Genomic DNA, 23,866 nt, shown 5'->3' with positions numbered 1-23,866 from the left:
AGCATCTGAAGTGCTTATCAAAATGCATCTTGACTCAGGTCCTATCCCAGAACTAATATATCTGACACTTTGGGGGCAGAGCCTTGGACTCTGAATTTTTAGTGAGTTCCCAGGTAATTCTTATAGACTTTAACATCAGAATCCTCTAGGTGCTAATTTCAAATATCCTCTCTGTGCAAATACTAAGTTTGCAAGCAGCCTTTTAGTGGGCTTAACATTCCACTGTGGTCTCAGAAATCCTCAGTCACGTCAAGTCCACCAAGTAGTAGACCAGATCTCCAAGGAAGAAGGTCCTGACATTGGCCTGTTTCCTGGGAACCCTTGAGTCTGAGGACGCCTCGGACTTGCCTTCAGTGGACAGTAATTCCTGTAGGCAGAGACAGGGGTCTGCTTAACTCATCTCTTTACTCTCACAGCCTTTTCCTGGTTTTGTTTCTAGAAATGATGCTGCAATGGACAAGCAGTCCATTTCATAAGGGAGCCATTCAGAGCAACAGCTAAGGAACTGTTTTTCAGATCTTGAAGCCTCAAATTAACCTAAATGTGCATTGTTTTATCCTTTTCTTTCAGCAGCCTTTTCTTTGTTAGCTCTGTGTTTCCCGGGATGATCTTCTTTAATCCACACTTTAAAGCCCCTATCATGGAAGCCTGAAGCTTGGGCAATAAGAATTTGCATTTTCTTAAACAAAAAAGAATCTACTCTTGGTTTCTAGAAATACATTTCTGGAAGGTTTATCTTGTGAGTAAACCTCTGACAATAAGATTTAACACATAAACAGTAGTACTTGGAAGCGTGCTTAATTATTTTCGTACCTTAGGAAAAAAGAACCCAAATGTGTTCCATTTCTCTAGTTTACTGTATTCAGTGTTTCCTGTTTGTTTTCTTTTCAGTCAATTGCCCTTTGGGAACCTATTATTCCCTGAAGCATTCTGTCTGTGAAAGCTGCTTCACGGGATCCTATCAAGATGAAGAAGGGCAACTTGAGTGCAAACTCTGTCCAACAGGGACTTATACTGAATATCCCCATTCTAGAAGCAGCTCGGAATGCAAAGGTAATGGCCTAGTGCACATTTTGACCAGAAGCCTGAATTTGATCTCCAGTTATGAAGTCTCAATGGCAGATAGGATTATTTTTGTCTTTTGATTTTCAATTATTATCTTAATGTTTCCCTCACTTTAAAGAAGTCTATTTTTTTCCCCTTTGGAACATTTTATTGCTCTAAGTCAAATTCCACTGTCAATAATTCGAATCCACATTTATCAAATAACTCAGATTTTTTTTTTTAGTGAATCTCACATTAACTGGTGGCAAGGACTTCCGTAACACTTAGCAATCACATTAGAATGATACTTGATACGAGATCAACTCTCCATTTACTTGGAAATTAATGACTATAGGTACAGATGCATGTATTCTTTCTAGTAAAGTATCTCAAGATTTTATAAAAACATTTTATTGTCATTCTCAATAAACATTCCTGATGGGAATGTTCTCTTTCATGGTTAAAGTTATAATAAGCTACACCTAGAAGAAGGAATTTCAGACCTGCACCCCTCACTGTTGTTGCAAATGCAGATGTGGTTGCTGAATGACAAATATAAACGTGAGAGTTGCGCTAGGTGATTAGAAGTGCTAAAAACATTAGCAGTGCTGGAAATGAGCATCATTTGGAGGACGAAGGCAGAAGGAATGGATGGTGTACTTGGGGGTTGAGGATTCTGTCTCTACCACAAAGCCACTGCTTTGAATCTTAGAAAGTTGCTTACTCTCTCTGGGCTTCATGCTAAGACTACTTTTATTCTCTGCTCTGCCAGCCCTCAGATGGGGTCTGTAGGTAGGAGGGCAGAAGAGGGCCAGTTCTCAGAGCCATGAAGTTACCACTGTAATTATGAGGCTCTAGCCCAATTCGAGGTTTTGTTTTCTGTCACTCCAGAAGTAGTGTACCAGCTGAGAACTTATACAAGGACAAGTCCCCCTGTGTACAACTTGTTCTTATGACAGTACCTTTCTGAGATGGGATTTCTAACTTCACTCAAAAACCATTTATTAGCAGGGGCCTGGGTGGCTCGGTTGGGTAAGTGTCCGACTTCGGCTCAGGTCATGATCTCACGGCTCGTGAGTTTAACCTCTGCATCGGGATCTGTGCTGACAGCTCAGAGCCTGGAGCTTGCTTCGGATTCTGTGTCCCCCTCTCTCTCTGCCCCTCTCCCATTTGTGCTCGGTCTCTCTCTCTCTCTCTCTCTCTCTCAAAAATAAATAAACTTTAAAAATTAAAAAATAATTATTGGCACTTTCTAGGTGGCTATGCTAGGTAATAACGAAAGTAACTAGAAATCAGTCTAAAACTTACTAGAACAGAGAAGCATGGGGCAGTCTAAAATACAGTCTATATGTAGTTCTTTGTGTCCCTCATTGTATCCTGAATAAATTAAAATGCAGAAAACCTTACCCTACCGAGTGCTAGTTTTGTATAGCTTAATGTCATTGTTCCTAACCATATTACGTTTTTCTCTTCAGCTCAGTGCAAACAAGGCACTTACTCATCAAATGGCCTTGAGACGTGTGAATCGTGTCCACTGGGCAGCTACCAGCCAGCATTTGGTTCCCGGAGCTGCCTCTCGTGTCCAGAAAGCACTTCAACTGTGAAAAGAGGAGCCGTGGACATATCTGCTTGTGGAGGTAATCGAAGCCTTAGAAGTTGTTATTTCTTTACACCTGATACAGGTTCTATACCTGGAGGAGTGGAATGTTTTCAGCAAAACCGTTATGTCTACTGCACGCAAAGGAAGTAAATTACTGTCTCTTCATGGAGAGTTTCCTTTCATTCAGCCAGTCAACACTTAAGTCTAAACACCAGCAACACGAACACTGTGCTCGTGCCTTTAGGATCCCAAAAAAAGGTGCAAGACTTGGTCTCAGGATTCAGTATTAATAAACATGTGCCTCCATGATATGGTAGAAATATGTCTCATCTAGGAACTTAGTTTCCTCCTTTATGAAGTGAGGTCCTGTCTCATGTTCCTTGAAACTCTGAAAAGACATTCAATGAATTATGACATTTCATTTCCTATAGTTTGAAGGTTTTTGTGAGCAGTTATCCACTCTGGCTGTACTTTGGAATCATCTGCCCATTTACATCAACATTTTAAAAATACTGAAGCCCTATCTCCTCTCCAATATTCTGATTTAACTTGTCTGGTGTTCTTTTTAAGTTCTATACCCTTCCCCAAGTGATTCAAAAGTTACAAGGGGGCACCTGGGTGGCTCAGTCAGTTGAGCTTCTGACTTTGGCTCAGGTCATGATCTTGCATTCGTGGGTTCGAACCCCGCATCAGGCTCTGTGCTGACAGCTCAGAGCCTGAGCCACCATTGGATTCTTGTCTCCCTCTCTCTTTGCCCCTCCCCTGCTTGCACTCTGTCCTTGTCTCTTAAAAAATAAAATAAAACATTAAAAAAAAAAGTAACAGGAAAAGTTGAGTATGACTAATTTTGGGTCTCACATGTCAGCATGGAGGGCTTCAAAATGAAGATTGCAGGGTCCCACCCTTAGAGTTTTTAAGTCAGCTGGTCTGGTGTGGGGCCTGAAAATTTACATTTCTAACTAGTTCATTAGTGATGCTCCTTCTACTTGGTCCAGGGACCATATGTTGAGAGCCACTGGTTTGTTCGTGTGTTTGTTTTTCAGTTTATTTATTTATTTTGAGAGAGACACAGCATGAGCAGGGGAGGAGCAGAGAGAGAGGGAGAAAGAGAATCCCATACAGGGCTCAAACTCATGAACATTGAGATCATAGCCTGAGCTAAAACCAAGAGTCGGTTGCTTAACCAACTGAGCCACCCAGGTGCCCCAAGAGCCACTGGTTTAAACAGAAATAAAAAGATTAGGGCTCCAGTTTTCCAATATTTCTAACATCCCTACCATGTACAGTTTTCCAATACAGCATAAAGACTAGAAGCTGCAAACAAAACTGAAAAATGAAAACTTAAAATGGCCATGACCCTAAGGCTAAGAGCCCTGCTGCCAGGAACTCCCAACTCCATGCATGTACTTTGCAAAGTCAATGAAACTTGTTTAAAAATAAAAAGTCGCTGGCCTACCTCTGCTGCATCACTGGGAACAGAATAAGCATGCTGGTTGAAACATGGCTTTTTAAAAATTGTGGATCTTCCACTTTCTCTACACCCTTATTTAAAAACCTAAGGTCTATGGCCATCTGAAAATTTAAAAACTGCTCCCTTAGTAAATAATACACATCTGTATCCAATTAGAAACAAATTTTTGGACAACAACTGTATAGGACATTTTCCTTTGGTGCTGGGACACTCCTTTGTAATGTCCAGCATTACATCTTAGGATCTGCAGTCCTCATAAGACGGTGCTGCAGGGAGAAAACCAGGAAGCATGCCATAATTACAGGTTTTATATACTGTGCCAGTTTCGTCAGTTTAAATCGTCTCAGTCAGGTGGGATCGCAGTACATAGAAAAGTCTGTTAGAACTTTGGAACCGGGCAAGCGGCGTTCATCAACCTGATATTTCACTGAAGAGAAGAGAATTTAACGGCGACCTAATTGAAACTCATAAACCATGTCTGTTACGTCATACCAGCTTTGAGGATTCTTTTTTTTATTAAAAAGCAAATCAGGGGGCGCCTGGGTGGCTCGGTCGGTTAAGCGTCCGACTTCGGCTCAGGTCATGATCTCACGGTCTGTGAGTTCAAGCCCCGCGTCGGGCTCTGTGCTGACAGCTCAGAGCCTGGAGCCTGTTTCAGATTCTGTGTCTCCCTCTCTCTCTGCCCCTCCCCTGTTCGTGCTCTGTCTCTCTTTGTCTCAAAAATAAATAAATGTTAAAAAAAAAATTTTTAAAAAAAAGCAAATCAGGCTTCACATTATGGTTGAAATAGATCTACTAAGGACTTTTTTTTTTTTTTTTTTGGTCAATATACAAATGAGTTTTGGAAGAAAGTCTACAGTAAAAAATTCTCTTTTTCTCCCTCACTCCCTCCAACCACAAAAGTAACTAGGATCTTTACAGTGAAACAAATTCATATCTGACGATTTTTCCTTTTAGCTTCCCAAGTAAGCCTTGAGGTTTGTCTAATACCAAATTATTGCAATAAAGTGATTATAATTCCCAGAAAGTCTCTAATTAAACTTCTGGTAACTGCCATATTTCTCCTAATATTCCCAGCATAAGTTTTAACCACATTCCGTTCGTCATAAGTGAGTTAGGCAGAGCTGAACTCAACATTCTTCTGTGGTGTTAAATAAATACCGTTTTACTTTAAACTTACATGTGTATGATTTCTAAAATAGTCTCATATATATTTGTCTCAGTTTTAAGCTCCTTCCTTCCTCCCTTTCTTATTTTTTTCGTTCTGTAGTGATTTATTTTTAGGTATATGTTTATGGTTTACCTACTCTTTTACTAAAGTTTTACTTTTTGCATTCTTTAGCATGTTGAATTTAAAGTTATTTTTAAGTATATTACTATATTAAAGTAATATATATTTCATGCATTTCATGTTTTATCACCACTTAGAATATTAAATATCCTTAGGTCGGTGACTACAAACTGAAGAGTCTGAAATTTTTCATTTTTTAAAAATGACTTTCAGGGGTGCCTGGGTGGCTCAGTCAGTTAAGCATCCAGCTCTTGGGTTTCGGCTCAGGTCATGGTCTCATGGTTTGCGGGTTCGAGCCCCACATCAGACTCTGTGCTGGCAGCATGGAGTCTGGCTCAAGCTCTCTCTCTTACACACAAAATAAATAAACTTTAAAAAATAAAAATTAAAAAATTAAAAATTACGTAGACTTTTATCAGAAGAATAAGTCCCACAAATGATTTTTTTTTTGGTGATGGTGTTGTTTACATATGGTCCTATAGGAAAAGGAAAGATTATTGCTGAACCAGGATGATATTTCTTACCCCGGCCCCACAGAATGAAGTTAAAAGGAAGCTTAGGATAAGAGTCTCTGACCCCTGAATTTGTTTTAGGAAAGCCATTTATTTTATTTCATATTTTTTTAAGTTTATTTATTTTGAGAGAGACAGAGTGAGAGCACATGCGCTCACATACAAGTGGGAGAGGGGCAGAGAGAGAGAGAGAAAGATAGAATCCCAAGCAAGCTCTTTGCGGCAGGCCTGCAGTGGGCTTGATCCCATGGACCAGGAGATCATGACCTGAGCTGACTAAGAGCCTGCCTGACCTCAAGCTCAACTGACTGAGCCACCCAGGCGCCCCAGGAAAACCATTTAAAATGCAAAATTCACTTGGCTCCAGGGCTGTCTGTGTTATCCTTAACACCATCAGGGAACAGACGTGTGGGATTACATTTTTCAGGTCACTTCAATGCACTATTTTTAATTCTATTTTAATATCACTTTTGGCATACTTAGATTTCTCTCTGTCTCCAGTAGAAGAGGTTAAAAGGATCTTGTCCCATTTTTCTTGACTCAGAAACCACAGCTGCTTTGACCAAGATTCAAAATGAGACTTTTTCCCCTCTCTTCTTACAAAATTAGACCATGAGGAACTGCCTGTGTATAGGCGCATGTGTGTATATTTAATACTGTATTGTATACTACATATAGCGCTATTGTTATGTATGTTATGTTTACATTTACATATGCTATATGGGTATATGTATACTTACAACATATATATATATGTATATTTACTATATGTATCAATAATATATTAAGTACTGACTGTCCACTCCTGGAAAGTATATTTCTGATGACAACTGTCTCCCTTTGGAATATAATTTAAGCTCATTTTCACATGAAAATTCACACTTTCTGTGCCAAAAAGCAAAGTATAGGGGCACCTGGGTGACTCGGTTGGTGAAGCATCTCATTCTTGGTTTCAGCTCAGGTCATGATCTTGCAGTTTTGTCAGTTCAAGCCCCATGTCAGGCTCTACGCTGGCAACACAGAGCCTGCTTGGGATTCTGCCTCTCCTCTCTCTGCCACTCCCCCACTTGCACTTTCTACTGTCTCTCAAATAAGTCAATAAACGTTAAAAAAAAAAAAAGCAAAATATAAACATCACTGTTTTGAAAAGCCAACTGACTTGCTGATTTTTAATCTTAAGATTTTATTATTATTGCATATTAGTATAATTTTTGACATTCTGTCAGTTTCTAAGGGTGGAGTCCTTTTTTCTCTTTGAGGGTAAGGTGCTGAAAAAAATGTATGTGCAAAACAGTTTAATTCATCATAGCATCTTGGTTTCACTGGCAGAATTTATATTTTTACCTTATCATACACACTCATATATCCTCTGAAGCAGAGTTTTATACCTTTATTAGTGGAAGATCTATGCCTCCAATTAACTACTGTAATTAGCTGTTTGGAGGTACCTTTTCCAAATAGATGATAATTTTTTTTGGAAACTTGACATTCAGAAAACCCATTTTAAACTCAGCAACTTTATAATATGTTTGTGCAAAGCCCTGTCTAGAACTCTGAGATCTAGCAACAAAGAATAGATTAATTTATTCTTGGTGAACAAAGGTATTTATAGTTTGAAGTTTTAATATACAAATGTTTTTGTTATAGCAAGTATCTTGTTTCACTAAGATACTTACAATTTAAAGTTTTAATATAACAGATGTATTGAGAATATTTGTTTCTAAATAAGCATTAATATCTATGATATCTTCTGCCATCTCTTGATTTGACTCCTGACTTTTTGTCAGAGGGTGTGTAAAGGAGCACTTTTGCAAAAGATGTGACTGGCTGTTTCTGCTTAAAAACTTTGACCTAAACCTCTTAAGATGACCGCAAATGCTTTATTGCTTATTTAATGTTTATTGTCATACCAATAAAAAAGAGATGCCATTACCCAGAATATCCTGCTCCGTTGAGCCTCAAGTGCATTTCTAAATTTTTCAGTCATATTGCTACTTATTTCTGCCATACTGATTTTTATTAACAAAAATCCAAAACCTAAATGGAAAGTATGCTGAGATTCCCCAAAGCTACTTCCTTGTGTTCTTCTATATTTAAATTTATGCAGACACGTCTTGATAATTTTAGTGGTTTCCTCAGTTTGTAACGGTTTTAGGACTCATGCACATGACACCAGTCAGTTCACATAAGAACATGCTCTGGATGAATTCATCTTTGGGTCACAATCTAAAATCCCAACCCAAAGATTTAGTCGTGGCTAGTCTGCCCCATCTTCCCTCTGCCAAATGCAACCAAAATTTATTGAAGGAAATGCAAGTTCATGTCATATTTGAAGCTATTTCTTGTTTGGTTACCGTCCCACCAATTAGCAAGATTTGGATAAATGGCAATATTCAACTGGATGTTGTTTATAAAAAGCATGTCTAACACAAAATGACATTAAGAGGTTTAAAAGTAAAAAAAAAAAAAAAAAAAAAAAAAAAAAAAAAAAAAGACCCTTCCCCATAAATACCATAAATCATGGATAACTATACAGGAGAAATAAAATTCCTAATAACATAAAAAAAGCAACTTAAATCATCATCAAAATGTAAATTCAAATAACAGTGCAATTCCATTTTCACTTTCAAATTGAAAAAATACTTAAGTGATCATTATCAGTAGTGATGAGTACGTAGTAAGAGCAATTCCATACACTACTGATGGGGCCGTAAGTTAAAATCTTTTTTATTTATTTATTTTTTTAAGGATTTGACATTCTGTATTCATGGCTTTACATTTTCCATTATCTTTAGATCTATAGATTCAACGACTCAAATTCAGCTGTTCAAATTCAACTATTATCCCAAGGAAATAATCAGAGCTGTATACATAAGTTTATGTAGAAAATTTCACATCAGCAATATTTATAATAGCTAACAAAGAAAAGCAACCTAAATGGCCAGTAGTAGAGGAAATGTTAGATTGTTTATGGTCTGTCAATGGCATGTAATATTTTTCTTTTCTTAAAAACCATGCTGGTTAACAAGTTGGAGAATGATTTGGGAAATGCTTAGGATATAATGTAAAGTAGAAAAATCAGAATACAATATTACAAGGTCAATTCAAATTTTTATTGAGTTAATGTGTGTTGTTAAGGGGGGGGGAACAACAGAATGTTTGGGTGATAACATAGTGCAAGCAGTAGATATGTGCAAGAGAATATTTTCACAATTCAGTAGCTTTCTTATCACTGAAGGTTGATGTACTTCTTTTCAAAATAGAGCATGTTGCTTCTGACTCACAAATGCTTTGTTTTTACCCGTGCAGTACCTTGTCCAGTAGGAGAATTCTCTCGTTCTGGATTAACACCCTGTTACCCGTGTCCTCGAGACTACTACCAACCCAATCCAGGGAAGTCCTTCTGCTTATCTTGTCCCTTTTATGGAACTACAGCCTCCTCTGGTGCCGGATCGATCACCGACTGCTCCAGTAAGAAGATACACTTCATTTCTTATGTAATCGCGCATGTTGGCAACTTGCGTTTGTCTTGTGGTAACCGTGATTCCGAATATTACTATTCTCAGTGGATGTGGGTGTCGGGACTTGCTAAATTGTCCTTTGGGGGGCTTTTTGATGACAGTGACTCAAAGATTCTTATTTTGGGAGCATTGAACTTGATAACTTCCACATCTCTCTCTAAGAGTCTAGGATTTAGTTATATATGCCATCCATCTATATGGTCTCTTTTTTACTCTTACTAAAACAAAATATGTGTGACTTTACCCACTTTGATAACCAGAATATTGACTATCATATTTAGGTAGAGTCTACTTACTGGCAATATCTATGGCACACTAATTGGAAAATTTAATGTTTTCTTATTAATCTTATTAGGTTTTAGTTCAACTTTCTCAGCAGCAGAGGAAAGTGTAGTGCCCCTTACTTCTCCTGGACATATCAAAAAGAACTATGAAGTCAGCAGTCAGGCAAGTCCCTTTTATACTTCTAGAATCTTCTCCAGTGGAATGTTTGGAAAACATGATGTCATTTTACATGCCACACTCGGGGAAATTGCCAGATTTGAAACCTTAAGTAATCATCTCATGGATATTATCAATGAATAATAGTATTTACTTGTGACTTCTAATAAGAACTTTAAAAAATGCAGTATCAGAAATTCTGAGTACCAAAAATTGGGAATTTTCCCCAGCAATGTCTGGCATAGAGAATGTGTGGGTAAGGGGAACCTCTAAATTCACTAATAACTAACACTTATCACAAGCATAACCCATCATTTGAGTAAGGGGCATTTGGTTTAGCCAAAGGCCTTTTTTTCTGATTGGCAGGAAGAGTTACTCAACTTTCATGAAAGTTATTTACAATTTTTGTCAGAGAAAAAAAAGAGTTGTTTATTGGAATAAGGTATAGTTTTTTAAAAATTAAGAGATAGAGCTCATGAACATAACTAGATTAATTGTTTGGTAGATTTAGCCATTACTCTGAATAGACCTTGCCCAACGTCATGATAAATTCTTTGGCTCTAAGTATTTTTAAGGAGGATAATAAGGCTGTATTTCTTATTTCAAGTTTCTGCAGTCTCGTCCAAGCTTGTCAGGGCTTCATAAGTCACATTTGAAACTGAGCCCAGCAGACATAGAAATTTGTAATAATAACCAGAGAAGTGACTACCAACCCTGGAGAAGTATTAGAATCCTCTGGCCAAATTTAAAAAACAGTGATGCACAGATCCCCAACCTCCAGAGGTTCTGATTTAGCTGGTCTGGGTGGGAGCCCCATCCTGTGTACTTTTAAAACACCTCAAATGGTTTCTAACATGAAGGCAGCATTTGAAAACACTTACTAGAACATCACTTAAGGATAATATATATCATATATGTCCAACGTGGCAGACACCAACATGATGAAGGCAACAGTCCAGCTAGCATTGCGTGAACTCACCCAGAAACAGGAACCTAACACTGCAAACATCAAACTCCCTAGTCAGGATTGCTTTGAAGTGATTGAGTGTTTTGTCTCTGATAGATTTCTTTTTTGCCACCCGGTAGGTTTTCCATGAATGTTTTTTAAACCCTTGCCATAATAGTGGAACCTGCCAACAGCTTGGGCGTGGTTATGTTTGTCTCTGTCCATCTGGATATACAGGTAACATAGAGGAATGCAACTTTCAATATACGTTTCAAATGAAATCATTGTGACTTGCATATCAGACTCTGGGACGCTAAAAATAAACCCTGTGAGATACATTAGACTGTATCAATGCACAAAAATTTGATTAGGCTTGATAAACCAAGGTGAAAAAAGTGCATAAATTACAAATTACAGTTTTCTTTGCACATTTTGGAGGAAGAATAACGAATCATCTTCTCTATGAAAAAGTTACATCATAACTCACAATTTAAATAGGAATGCAGTTTCAGAGGCCATGGCCAAGGCTCCATTCTAACATAAATTAAATGTATGATACTCAACGTAGAACAATTTGTCCAGCATAAACATCTTTAAACAAACTCCAGTTTCTCTCATTGGCCTCACACTAGTGGAAGTTTTTGTGAATAGCTGTGATTTGTTGCTTTGTTTCTGTCTTTCTGGAAGCTATGCCTGGAAAAACAATATGGCTTTGAACTTGATTACGCAGGAATTATGTAAAAATTATGTTTTCTTGCAGTTTGAGTCGCATTCTAGTTCAGTCCAGAAATACAGTTTTTGAGAGGGAAGTGAACTATATCTTAAAATTATAATTTATTTAAAACAGTTTGCTATTTCCTCCTAGAAATGTAGTTTTTGCATTTTTCCCCACTTTTATGAAGCCAACATAAAATATCTTTTCAATGAGGAAAATGGTATTGAAATAAAAGAATTCACCACAAAATGAACAAAAGGAAAGTTGGAAAACAGTGTAGCCCAGGCCTATCAAGAATATGGCATTCCACTTATTTCAACTTGGGTGTATGTGTGTGTGTGTGTGTGTTTCAATTTTCACAAAAATTTTGTCCCAACATTCCATAAGAAATAATGGATCTTATCCTAGAATTTTATAAGCGAGTGGTGGTTGAGCAAGGGCGTAATATAGAACAGTGGTTCTCAAATTTTAATGTGCATCAGAATCATTTGGAGGGCTTCTTAAAACACAGAGTGCTGGACCCTAACCCAGAATTTCTGATTTCAGTAGATCGAGGGAAGTTTTGAGCATTTGCATTTCTGTTTCATTCCCAGGTAATTGCTTATGCTATTGGTCCAGGGACCATTTTGAGACCCAGTGGTGTAGAGGAAGAACATGGGTTTCTGGCAGAGGTAGCCCACCGATAGCTTGTGTGCATCCTATGGAAAGATATATCCTCACTCTAGGACACCTGGTGTAGGAGCTGAGATCTGGCGAGACTTGGCCCCACCCCCTCTTCTCAGCCCGTGGTCTTGGTGGAAAGTATACATGACTCGGTGCTTTTCACTTTGGAGTTAAGCTAATTTCTGGCTCCATTTTATGCTCCCAGGTCTTCCCCCTCACCCTTCCCACCACCAACCTCTAACTTGGGATTTTCTATCTTTTATGTATTTTTATAAGGCTATCTTAAATCTCTTTAGAAAGAGGCAGTGCTTTCATTAAATACTTAACTAGACGGTAGCACTTAAGGGATATTGCCCTTTCCTTCATCACCACCGCTCCCTATAAATTCAGATGATTGAGAGAATTATCTTTAAATGATCATGGTTCTGTTTCTGTTAATCCTTCCTTTGACTGTCCTTCAGTGTTTGGTTTCCATTTTAGGCTTAAAGTGTGAAACAGACGTTGATGAATGCAGCTCGCTGCCATGTCTCAACAGTGGAATTTGTAAAGACCTAGTTGGGCAGTTCGTTTGTGAATGCCCATCTGGTTACACAGGTAAGAGGAGAGTTTGTTGTCTTTACAGTATAAACATTGAAATCATTGAAATTTCATTGCTGGAAATCAAAACCACAAATAGTATCTTACACCTGTTCGAATGGCTATCATCAAAAAGACAGGAGATAACAGTCTTGGCAAGCACATGGAGAAGAGGGAGCCTTTCTTGGTGGGAATGTAAACTGGTGCAGCCTCTAATGGAAAAGAGTATGGAGGTTCCTCAAAAACTTAAAAATAGAACTACTGTATGATTCAGCAATTCCACTTCTGGGTATCTATCCAAAGGAAATGGAGTCACTGTCTGGAAAATTTGTTCATTGTAGCATTGTTCACAATAGCCAAGATATGGAAGGAAGCTTAAGTGTATCTCAAGGGATGAATGGATAAATAAAAGGCGATCGATTTATATGTAGTGGAGTGTTACTCAGCCACAAAAAAAAAAAAAAAAAAAAGGAAATCCTGCCATTTGCAATAACACGGACAAAAATGGAGGGTATATGCTAAATGAGATAAGTTGGACAGAGCAAGACATACTGTATGATCTCACTCATATGTGGAATCTAAAAAAGTCAAACTCACAGAAACGGAGTGTCAAATAGTAGTTTCCAGGGGCTGGGTGTGGGGTTATCATATATGTCATTTAAGGGTACAAACCTACAACTACTAGATAAGTAAGTCATGTTTAAGGACTCGGGGAATAAATTCAACAGAGAGGTGAACAACTAACAAATAATATAAAGTTTTTAAAGCAGATCACACTTATCATCCTAACTATAAATAAATATAAAAATAAATAAATAAGCAAGATATTCACGGTCATCATTTTCCGTCCTATGCTGAAAATACCAGATTTCCTGCTAGAAATGTTTTGTAATAAGTAGAATGGAAGAAAACATTTTACTGCAATATATTTGGCAAAGAGCAACAATTTTTCACAACTATATTAGCCACAATTTCTGATTCTTCTGTTCTTACACCTGAATGACTTGCTTGAAAACTATTAGTCTTAAATTCCTTTCAGGTTTTCTCTGGGTAAAATATTCTGTTATTCTCTGCAGGTCAACTATGTGAAGAAAATATAAATGAGTGTAACTCTAGTCCTTGTCTAAATAAAGGAACCTGCATTGATGGCTTAGATGGCTATCACTGCACCTGTGTGAAGGGATACACAGGTAAGATGTTTCCATTTTTCCTTCATTGTCTCAAAGTCCTGCAAAGCACCACAAGGTACTACATTGTTTTTAACATTATGCTATGTTAACATTGACTTTCTGATTTTGTAACTGTGCTATTATTATCTAAGCGAAAGTCCTTTGAGGAAATTCACCCTGAAGTATTTCAGGGTAAAAAGGCATCAAGGGTGCAATTTAGTCTCAAACAGTTTAGAAAAATGTGTGTGTGTGTGTGTGTGTGTGTGTGTGTGTGTGCACGCATATGTATGTGTGTGTAAAGGGAGACACGGAGACAGAGAGAGAGAGAGAGAAGACCAGAGTTTTATGCTAAGATAAACATTCAAGAAGGAACCGGAAATAAATTGTATAAGATCGTATTGCAAATTGATGCTAAATAAAATGATGTAGTATATATAATTTATAAAGAGAAATTTCCAGAAAAATGACCAGTGAAGGAAAAGGGCAAGGTCAAAGAAACAGAGTAAAATTTTGAACTAAATTTGCTAGTTTTATCTTTTAACATTATCTCAATTAGATGTCCCTTACTAATGTTAGCTTCAGGAAGTTCTAAGATAAAAACAGAAGATTACCAAAAAAAAAAAAGAAAAAAGAAAAAAGAATGCTAAAATGACTTACAAAAGCCAAAGCTCATTCAGGAGTGGATCTCAAAGCAGTGTGACAGGCCAGTAGTTCTAACAGCTTCCCTTCCAGGAAGGGAATCTCCTGCTTCCTTCAGGAGCAGCATCCTCCAAGGAGTCAACACTTTGATCGTGGTTTCGAGAAGGTTAACATTTGGGCTCTTTCCTCGTCCTCTTCCATCCCCAGGCCTGCACTGTGAAACAGAAGTCAATGAATGCCAGCCAAGCCCATGCTTAAATAATGCCGTCTGTGAAGATCAGGTCGGGGGATTCTTGTGCAAATGCCCTCCTGGATTTTTGGGTACCCGATGTGAAAAAAACATGGATGAGTGTCTCAGCCAACCGTGCAAAAATGGAGCTACCTGTAAAGACGGTGCCAGTAGCTTCAGGTAAAGCCCTAAGTCTGGTGCTTTGCACTATTTTCATTTTCTTAACCATTCAGTCATTCTGCAGTCTTTACCGAGTATTGCTGTGAGTCCCGAGTCAGCCATTCCCTAATTCTAGCCCAAGAATAGACTACAGTAGACTCTCCCCACCACCTGAGGTTCTGATTCACTAAGTCTGGGCTAGAGTCTAGGCAACCTGTATATTTTAAGTTCCCCTGTGATTCTGATGCACAGCCAGACTTGGAAACCACTCTTCTATACTTGGGAGGTCAAAAGATCAAAAGAAACAGAGAAACACAGAAGCAAATACCCGAAGCACGAGACAAAACCTCATTTTTAAACGTTTTATATTTTAGCTGGAGGTTTTACACCAGCTAAAGTCAAAGGAAATTGTGCAATCATGCTGTCACAGGGCCAATCGACAGTCTCTGTGGCTTTCAAACATTTTTTTTTAGCTCAGTAACCCTTGCTTCATAAGAAATCTAATATGAATGTAAACAAGTAAAAAAAATAAATAAAAACCAAACTTTTGTGTTCGGAAACAGTAGTATTTGTAGAGAAGAAACACTTTGTCTTCCCGAGGCAGCTCTTGGGGTGCCAGTGGAGTATCATTTGAAAACCAACACTCTCCTTCATCGTGATCAAGTCTGCCCTATTTCATCCTGTTACCCGTGCAGGGTGTATGCCTTCTGTAGTACAAATACAGAAAACAGAACTCGTCTTACTTGCAGAATCTTAGGAAACTTTATTGTCCTCAACATGCCACTGTCTCTGTAAGTTTATAAAAGTTAAAAGAAAAAAACACTCTACCCCAATTCCAGCATTTCCCAGTCCTCTTCTGGTTCAGCAACCCCCCTCCTTGTTACTGTCCCCCGACAAAATAGCCAGGGCACTATCCAGAAGAAATAGGAAGCAAATTCTGGCAGTGAGACTTTCACTCTTGATGTGGAAATGAAATCTTATCAGTGTAGCTTCATCTTTCATAGGCTGTTTACATCTTCTGGCATATAGTGCCTACCCATAGGAAATGAGAAATTTCCAGATAAACACAGAGTTCTAAAGTCTCCCCAGCGTCAAAAACAATTGCTGATTACCAAATCTGTCTAAATCCTAACTAGAGGAAAGGTGAAGGTAAACTCTCCTAATTCCAAGGAAATGTTAGTTGTCACCACAGCGAACCTGTTTCCCAGACAAGGATATTGGACTGCTGTGATGATGTCAAACATGGGCAGATAAATAGGAGTGAAATTTTAGCCAAAATAGATTTATTGCCAAATGGAGAGAGCTCAGTAAAGATCCCCCCTACCACAATTCCAACTGACATTTTCTCTGAACCCCTGAAACACCATTTATTCTTAGAGGTCCCCATGGAAACATGCTACTAACAATGTTAAATATCATGTATTGGACTGATTGTTTTTAATTAAATATTTCAGACATACAAAAGGTTACCAAGAACAATAAAAGTCACACACTCATCACAGCAATTATCAAACCTTAGCCTTTTGTCATATTTGATTCACATCTTTTGGGTTTTTTTTAATGTTTATGTATTTATTTATTTAGAGAGAGAGAGAGAGAGCATGCGTGAACAGGGGAGAGGCAGAAAGAGGGAGAGAGAGAATTTCAAGCAGGCTCCACGCTGTCAGCACCGAGCCCGACACAGGGCTCAATCTCACGAACTGTGAGATCATGACCTGAGTTGAAATCAACAGTTGGATGCTTAACCGACAGAGCCACCCAGGGGCCCCCACATCTTTTATTTTAAAGAAATACCTTCTGAAGATAGTTTTGGAGTCCCTTCAATACACATACACAGACACACACACACACACACACACACACACACACACACACTCCTCTTTTTCCTCAATAGTAACCACTATTCTGAAGTTGGTGAATATTTTTCTCATTCAGATTTCATTTTTTACCACATAAATAGTATATAGTATAATTTTACATATTACATAATTGGTATTATACTATATATATCCTTTTGCAATTTAGGTTTTGTTTTCGCTCAACATTATGTGTTGTCAAGGTTGATACATTTGGCTCTAGTTTATTTATTTTAACTGCTGATTAGTATTCCAGTGAATGATTATACCACGGTTTATTTTCCCATTCTCCTTTTCATAATATTTAAAATAATGCTTATGAACATTCATTACACGTGTCCTTGTGCACTGGTGCAGTAATTTCCTGGAGCACGTTAAGTAGAAATGGATATACAGCCTATGGGAATGCAAACTCTCAACTTCCCTTGACAATCGCAAATTGTATTTCTACTCACTATATGAGATTTCCCATTTCATGACACCTATATCAGCATTTGACATCATCAAATATTTTTTCCATTCTGACAGGTTTAAATGATTTGTTGCATACCACAGAGACCGTATGGCATGATGATTAAGAACAAGGCACTAGATTGAGTTTAAAATCATATTCCAGAGGCGCCTCGGTGGCTCAGTTGGTTAAGCGTCTGACTTCAGTTCCGGTCATGATCTCACAGTTTGTGGGTTCCAGCCCCACATCAGGCTCTGTGCTGACACCTCAGAGCCTGGAGCCTGCTTCCAATTCTGTGTCTCCCTCTGTCTGCCCCTGCCCCCCGCTCACACTCTGTCTCTCTGTCTCTCAAAAAAAAAAAATTTAAAAAACTTTTTAAATGATATTAATTAATTAATTAATTAATTAATTAGAAATGATGCTCCATTGTTTAATAACAAGGGAACTTGGGCAGATTAACCTCTCTGAGCCAGTTTACTTGTCTGTAAAAGGGGAGTGATAATAATGCTACTTCATTAAACCAGTAAAGATTGGTTTAATGTATATAAAGGCTTTAGAATGGCACGTGAGCTTTTTATATTTTTTCCTAGTACTTCTATGGGGAGAGAACTCCCAGTGTGTACATAATACTTCAACTGGATCAGACCTACTTCCTACACTATTTTTGCTACTACAACACTCCAAATATATATTGTCTTAAAGAGGTTTAATCAAAGGAACTAAAAAAATAAAGGTGACTAACAAAGTATTGTTTTTACGTGGAACATGTTTCAGCATTTCAGAGTATTTTACCCAATTTATTTAAACTAAAAACAAACAAAACCCAATTCACCCATTTCTGCCATCCCACCTCCACTCTGGCAACCGCCCATCTGTTCTCTGTATCTATGAGTTTCAGTTTTCAAAGGCTTTTGAGACAATATTGTCATAGATGGGAGACTTCTTCTGATGCCTTTCTATGTGTTAGTAACATTTTGTTTCTTTCAGGTGCCAATGTGCAACAGGCTTCACGGGGCCATTCTGTGAATTAAACATCAATGAATGTCATTCTAACCCATGTAGAAATCAGGCCACCTGTGTGGATGAATTAAACTCATACAGTTGTAAATGTCGGCCAGGATTTTCAGGCAGCAGGTGTGAAATAGGTATATATGAACTCAGTGTTACTCATAACAGCACTAAAATTATTGATATCATAAAAGTGTCCATTTTTACCTGTTCCAAGCACTGTCTACATACCATAACCTATGCTAAGCATTTTGAATTTACTTAATCTTCATAGCCATCCAGCAGATGAGGTAATATTCTCCCCCATGGCAAAGGTGAGGAAACTGAAGCTTAACGGGGAAATAGAGAAAATGGAACATAGTAGAACTCTTCACATTCTACATGTTTAGAAAGGACGCTTGATTTAGGAGGACTTGGTTTCAGAGTCCGTGGACACGAATGAGAATCGGTGCCGAGCAGCTTTCTCGGGACGCTGGAGTCTCTTAGCTGTAGGACTTTTGTTTTGTTGAGTGTGGTATGCAGGATTGGGGCAGAGCTGAATTGCTCATGAACTAGGGAAGAACTAGGGGCTTGAGTAGAGGCGGAATGTGGCCCTTGCAGTTATCCCTCCTCCTCTCCTGCAGCGTCAATTACCCCGTTCTGCGGAGTCATCCCATCAGCATATAGACGTGCCTTAGTGTCTCTAAGTAAATGCCAGCTTTACTAACTTCCCAATTCCACCTCTCCTTCTAGCTATTCCCTATTTCTCTGCTTCCTGACACTACTGAGTGCTCTCCCTATCTTAGATACCCACTGATTATTTTATTTAAAAGAACATGTTCTATATTTTATAAATAATATATATTTAATGTTGAAACTGCTTCTCAAATCATCATATTTACTGAAACGGGCTGCTTTGACAATAGTACTACATGATCTGCTGATCACCTTAGACAGTTGAAAAATGCCTCCCAAGTGCCACGGGCCACACACTTTTCTTATTTGTTGCAGACCAGTCTTCAGGTTTTAACCTGGATTTTGAAGTTTCGGGTATCTATGGCTACGCCATGCTAGATGGTGTGCTTCCACCTCTCCATGCTGTAACCTGTACCTTCTGGATGAAATCCTCTGACACCACTAACTATGGGACACCGATCTCCTATGCGGTTGAGAATGGCAGTGACAACACCTTCCTCCTGACCGATTATAATGGGTAAGCAAAACCATCAGGAAAGCCATACTCTGGATCTTATCCCGGCACCGGGTAGAACTGACATTGGGGATGGGGGACAGAGGAACAAGGGGGTCAGGTGCCCCAGCAGGACAGCAGAGTGGCAATAATCAAACAGAACATTTGGGCAAGTTCTGTAAGAAAGTTTCAGGGATAGTACCTTCTGCATGTATTATGTTTTGCTATTTTCTAAGTATCACTTCCTTTATCTTCATAGTGACCTGAGGAACTCGTTTTACAGGTAGCAAAACAAAGTTTCAGAAGGACTAAATGATTCGCCCAAAATCTTACACCTTGGGAGTGGAAGAGCTAAGTCTCAGACTCTGACTCTTAACACTGACACTCTGTCTTTAAAATATCAGAGCCTCTGTGGGTTGAAGGATTTCAGTGACATTACTGACCCATGCGAGACACGTATATTGAATATGAATCCACCTACAAGTTCAGGTGCACAAAATGATATTTCTTTATTTCCTTTTGGATCAATTAATTCCAACTGCAGGGCCCCATCTCTCTGGGCTGTCAGAAAGGCCATCCTCAGCTGTCTCTGCCTTCTTTTTCTATTGAGCACTTCCCTACCTTAGATTTTTGCAGATTGTCAAAACCCCACAGAGCTGTGTTAAAGAGCCACAGACTTGGCCAGGACTTTTGTCATCGGTCCTTTGTCCACACTGCTCTCCACTGGGCTGTGAACTGCCCTGGCTTCCGTGGCTCCTTCAGAATCACAGCTCTTTGCTGCGTGGAATCCTTACCTTCAATCTAGACAGATTCTGTGGTGTCCTTTCTCTGTCTGATCCTCCCAAATTTCTGTCCTGTTGCTACTGGGCAGGTTGCCAGCCCCACAGAGCTCCCTTCCCTCTCCTCAGTCCATGGGGGGCGCTCACTATTCTGGTGGAAATCTCCCTGTCCTCAAACCCTATTCTTCTTAGTGGACCTGAACTTTCAGAAACAAAATCCAAGGTATTTGCAAAAAAAAAAAAAAACAAAAACTCTCCTGAGGCAAAATACATATAAAGAGAGAATCTGAGGCAAAATACATATAAAGAGAGAATCTGTTACCCCCTTGAATAGCAGAAGGAAAAGGGGAAAACACAAAGGGGGAACAATTAATATTATAAAGATACCATTTTTTTCCACAAACATCTTTAAATAGGGACTAAGAAGATGCAGAAAGAGATATTTAACGGATTCTTATCTTCCTTATGAGTTTTCCCTAATTTTTTCTTTTTCTCCAATTGCTTTTGAAGATAGAGTACTTTAAGCTGCTTATTATCTTTGACATTCCCCAAAGTGACATGGTTGTTGGAACCCTCTTGTAGTTGGTCACCTTTGTTTAGTGCCAATTATGCTTTCTTTTGGAGCGACATACGCTGTCTGCCCTGTGACAGCCTCAGCAACCCAGAGACAGAACTACTTTCTGAGAGTCATCCGAAGCTTGTTCCGGGTCTTAGGAACATCCACTCAGAAGGAAGGAAACCAGTCTGACGTTTGTACAACTCTCATTCCTTCCATTCTTGATTCACCGTCTCCAGGATAGACAGTTGGTGAATTATCTCACATTGTATCAGCCTCTCACATCATCCTAAGACTTCTTCCTACCCCTTCATGTTTAAGAAGCATAAATTAATTTTCAATGAACTACGATAAAGTATAATTTGTAAACCAAATCTGCCTCAATGAAATATGACTAAATGGAAGAAAAGAAGTAATGTTTTTGCTGGAAGTGCTTAAAGAACAAAAAAAGAAAAAGAAGAAAAATAGCAACATGTCTTACAGATGAGATTACAACATATGACTGATGACTCTATTGCCTGGAATCTTTTCACAGCTGGGTTCTTTATGTGAATGGCAAGGAAAAGATAACAGACTGTCCCTCCGTGAATGATGGAAGTTGGCATCATATTGCAATCACTTGGACAAGTGCTAATGGAGCCTGGAAAGTCTATATTGATGGGAAATTATCTGACGGTGGTGTGGGCCTCTCTGTTGGTTCAGCCATACCTGGTATGTCTTAGCTAAAGGAATGTAATTCTGTTTGACGCCAGACGTGCAGGTACTTAGATGAACATCAAGTTTGCTGGTTTTGTTGTCCTTGGTTCTACACAAAGGTCAACAATTATCTCTCGATTTCTACTCCCTGATTATCCAGACTGTGAATCATGAGAAGCTTTTCCTAGGTGAGCTGTGGGACTCCCTGTGTAGGAAATGCGACTGGGGACTTAGAGTAAGACTAGCAAGACCCATGCTGAGGTAACAATGGATGGCTACTAAACTGTCTTCCAAGGAGGAGAGGAGTTGCTGGTGTGTTCCATTTGCTTATTTAGTTTCATGATCATGTACATAGTATACAAGTATATCCAATATATAAACTGGAGCACTGCTAATAGTATCTCTCTTTAATGCCCTTTTTCACGGTGAGCCCAGCATCCTCCTATGCCGCCATCTTCCCAGCAATTCTTTAATGCCCTTTTTCAAATGGAACTCCAAACTCTTTTCTAAAAGTACTTTTTAAAAGGTATTCAGAGAGTTTTTGTTTGAAGGAATGCAGAAGTATTAGGTGATATGGGGTTCTCAGTATTGTGCAGGGCAATATGCTTGCTCTATCTGGATCCTTCTATGACATATATGAAAAGGAAAGGTTGGAGGTTCCCTGTAGTAAATAAGGAAAAATTAAAAGTGTTTCAACAGGAAGTGGCATTATTATCAGGTGAAGTGGGGTGTTGTTCCCTTTTTGTGTTTAAGTATTCTTATGTTCAACTATCTCTTCTCTGGATAGTGGGATTGCAGGTGGCTTTTATTTTCTTTTTTATTCTCTTCCCATATTTCATAATGAACGTGTATTTCCTTTATGGTAAAAAAAAAAAAAAAGGATTTGTGTATTTAAAAAAAATAAACCATGATAAAAGAGAGAAAGTAGGTTAAAGGAATAGGAGAATAAAACCTGGAAACTGTAATAGTAGCTACCCAAGGAGATGGTTGTCTGCCCATATCAGTATAAATGAATTTGAGTCCATAAAAATTGCAGAGCTCCAACTGACAGAGCTTAGTGAATAGATGGCTTCAGTTTGGGTGACTAGGTCTATTGAAGAGTCTCTTAGCTGAGAAAAGAATTCTAGGAAAAAGGACAGTTATCAGAGCAGAGGTTAGGAGTGAAGTAAGATTTTATATCTGATTTTAGACATATTGAGTTTGAATTCTAATCACAGGAATACATGCAGCTAAAAACATAGGTTTTTACCATTTTATACCAAATTGACAGAGTTGTTTTTGATGATAGGATGTGATTGGCAAGGATTCAGCGTGGCAGACACTGTTAGAGATTGCTGATATGAAAATTGATACAGCCTTTCTGGGAAGCATTTTAGAAACTTTCATCAAGAACGTTAGAGAAACCCTGTGCATACAACCAACGATTCAACTACCAGGAATCAGATTAAAGGAAATAATCAATGATCTGAATAAGTGCTTATGTATCAATATATTTATCTCAGTGAAACTTTAGCACCAAACTTGGAAATAACTCCAGTATCCAATAAGAAATGGTTAATAATTAATTAAGCAAATTAGGAACTGTTGTACATTCATTAAAACTCATGAAATGAGAACATGTTGAAGAAGAAAAGCAAGATTCTTTTTTAGCTCAGTGTTGAGCGTCCGGCTCTTGATTTTGGCTCAGGTCATGATCTGATGGTTCGTGAGTTCAAGCCCTGCATCAGGCTCTGTGCTAACAGCTCAGCGCCTGCTTGGGATGCTCTCTCTCTGCCCCTTTCCCACTCACTCTCTCTCTCAAAAGAAATAAATATACATTTATAAATGAATTAATTAATTAAAAAAGAAGAAAAGCAAGATTCAAACATTGTATATAGTATGATCCTTAGTTGTGTGTATTAAAATCTCTCTCTCCCACACATACAAATATACTAAAAAAATAATAAAAATAAATCCTAGAAGGAAATACACAAAACTGTTAAATGTTTTTTTCTGGGTTAGTAGAATTCCTTATGCTTTATTTTTCCCAATCTCCTTCCGTGCATGTATTAATTTTTAATGATTACCGTTATAAGAAAGGGATATAGTTTGGGAAGCCTTGAAAGGGGGTTCTTCACATACCAATTGGCAGGCGAGTAAGATTAGATGGGGAGCTTGTTGAAGGAAGGAGCAAGGAGGCCAGGGGTGGAAGCCTGGGTGCATCAGCACCTTAAGAGGCAGGCAGACAAGAGAGATGAATGAGCAGAAATGTTCGAGGAGAACCAGGAGAAGATGCTTTCATGTTCACCAAGTGGAATCAGCCTGGCTTCTGGCAGGAAGGGTAGCACACGCGAGGAGGATAAACTGACAAGAATTTAAGGAAGGGACTGTTTTCAA

General features: G+C 38.5%; 1 protein-coding gene across 2 annotated transcripts in view; it reads left to right on the top strand.

The window, feature by feature from the left end:
• Window positions 1–23,866, top strand: part of SVEP1 (sushi, von Willebrand factor type A, EGF and pentraxin domain containing 1) — a 200,418-nt gene that overhangs the window by 101,817 nt on the left and 74,735 nt on the right. For both annotated transcript variants that reach the window (XM_045469414.1, XM_045469413.1), the window contains exons 17-27: window positions 892–1,053; window positions 2,520–2,681; window positions 9,228–9,389; window positions 9,795–9,886; window positions 10,967–11,063; window positions 12,685–12,798; window positions 13,857–13,970; window positions 14,796–14,997; window positions 18,271–18,428; window positions 19,282–19,483; window positions 21,330–21,505. In XM_045469414.1, coding sequence (XP_045325370.1) covers window positions 892–1,053; window positions 2,520–2,681; window positions 9,228–9,389; window positions 9,795–9,886; window positions 10,967–11,063; window positions 12,685–12,798; window positions 13,857–13,970; window positions 14,796–14,997; window positions 18,271–18,428; window positions 19,282–19,483; window positions 21,330–21,505 — 1,641 coding nt within the window. The remainder of the gene's footprint in view (window positions 1–891; window positions 1,054–2,519; window positions 2,682–9,227; window positions 9,390–9,794; window positions 9,887–10,966; window positions 11,064–12,684; window positions 12,799–13,856; window positions 13,971–14,795; window positions 14,998–18,270; window positions 18,429–19,281; window positions 19,484–21,329; window positions 21,506–23,866) is intronic.

The sequence above is a fragment of the Leopardus geoffroyi genome, chromosome D4 (assembly GCF_018350155.1).
Source record: "Leopardus geoffroyi isolate Oge1 chromosome D4, O.geoffroyi_Oge1_pat1.0, whole genome shotgun sequence".
In the NCBI taxonomy this organism is placed as follows: Eukaryota; Metazoa; Chordata; class Mammalia; order Carnivora; family Felidae; genus Leopardus; species Leopardus geoffroyi.
Note: the sequence above shows the minus strand (reverse complement) of the source record. Positions and strands in the feature narration are given on the sequence as shown.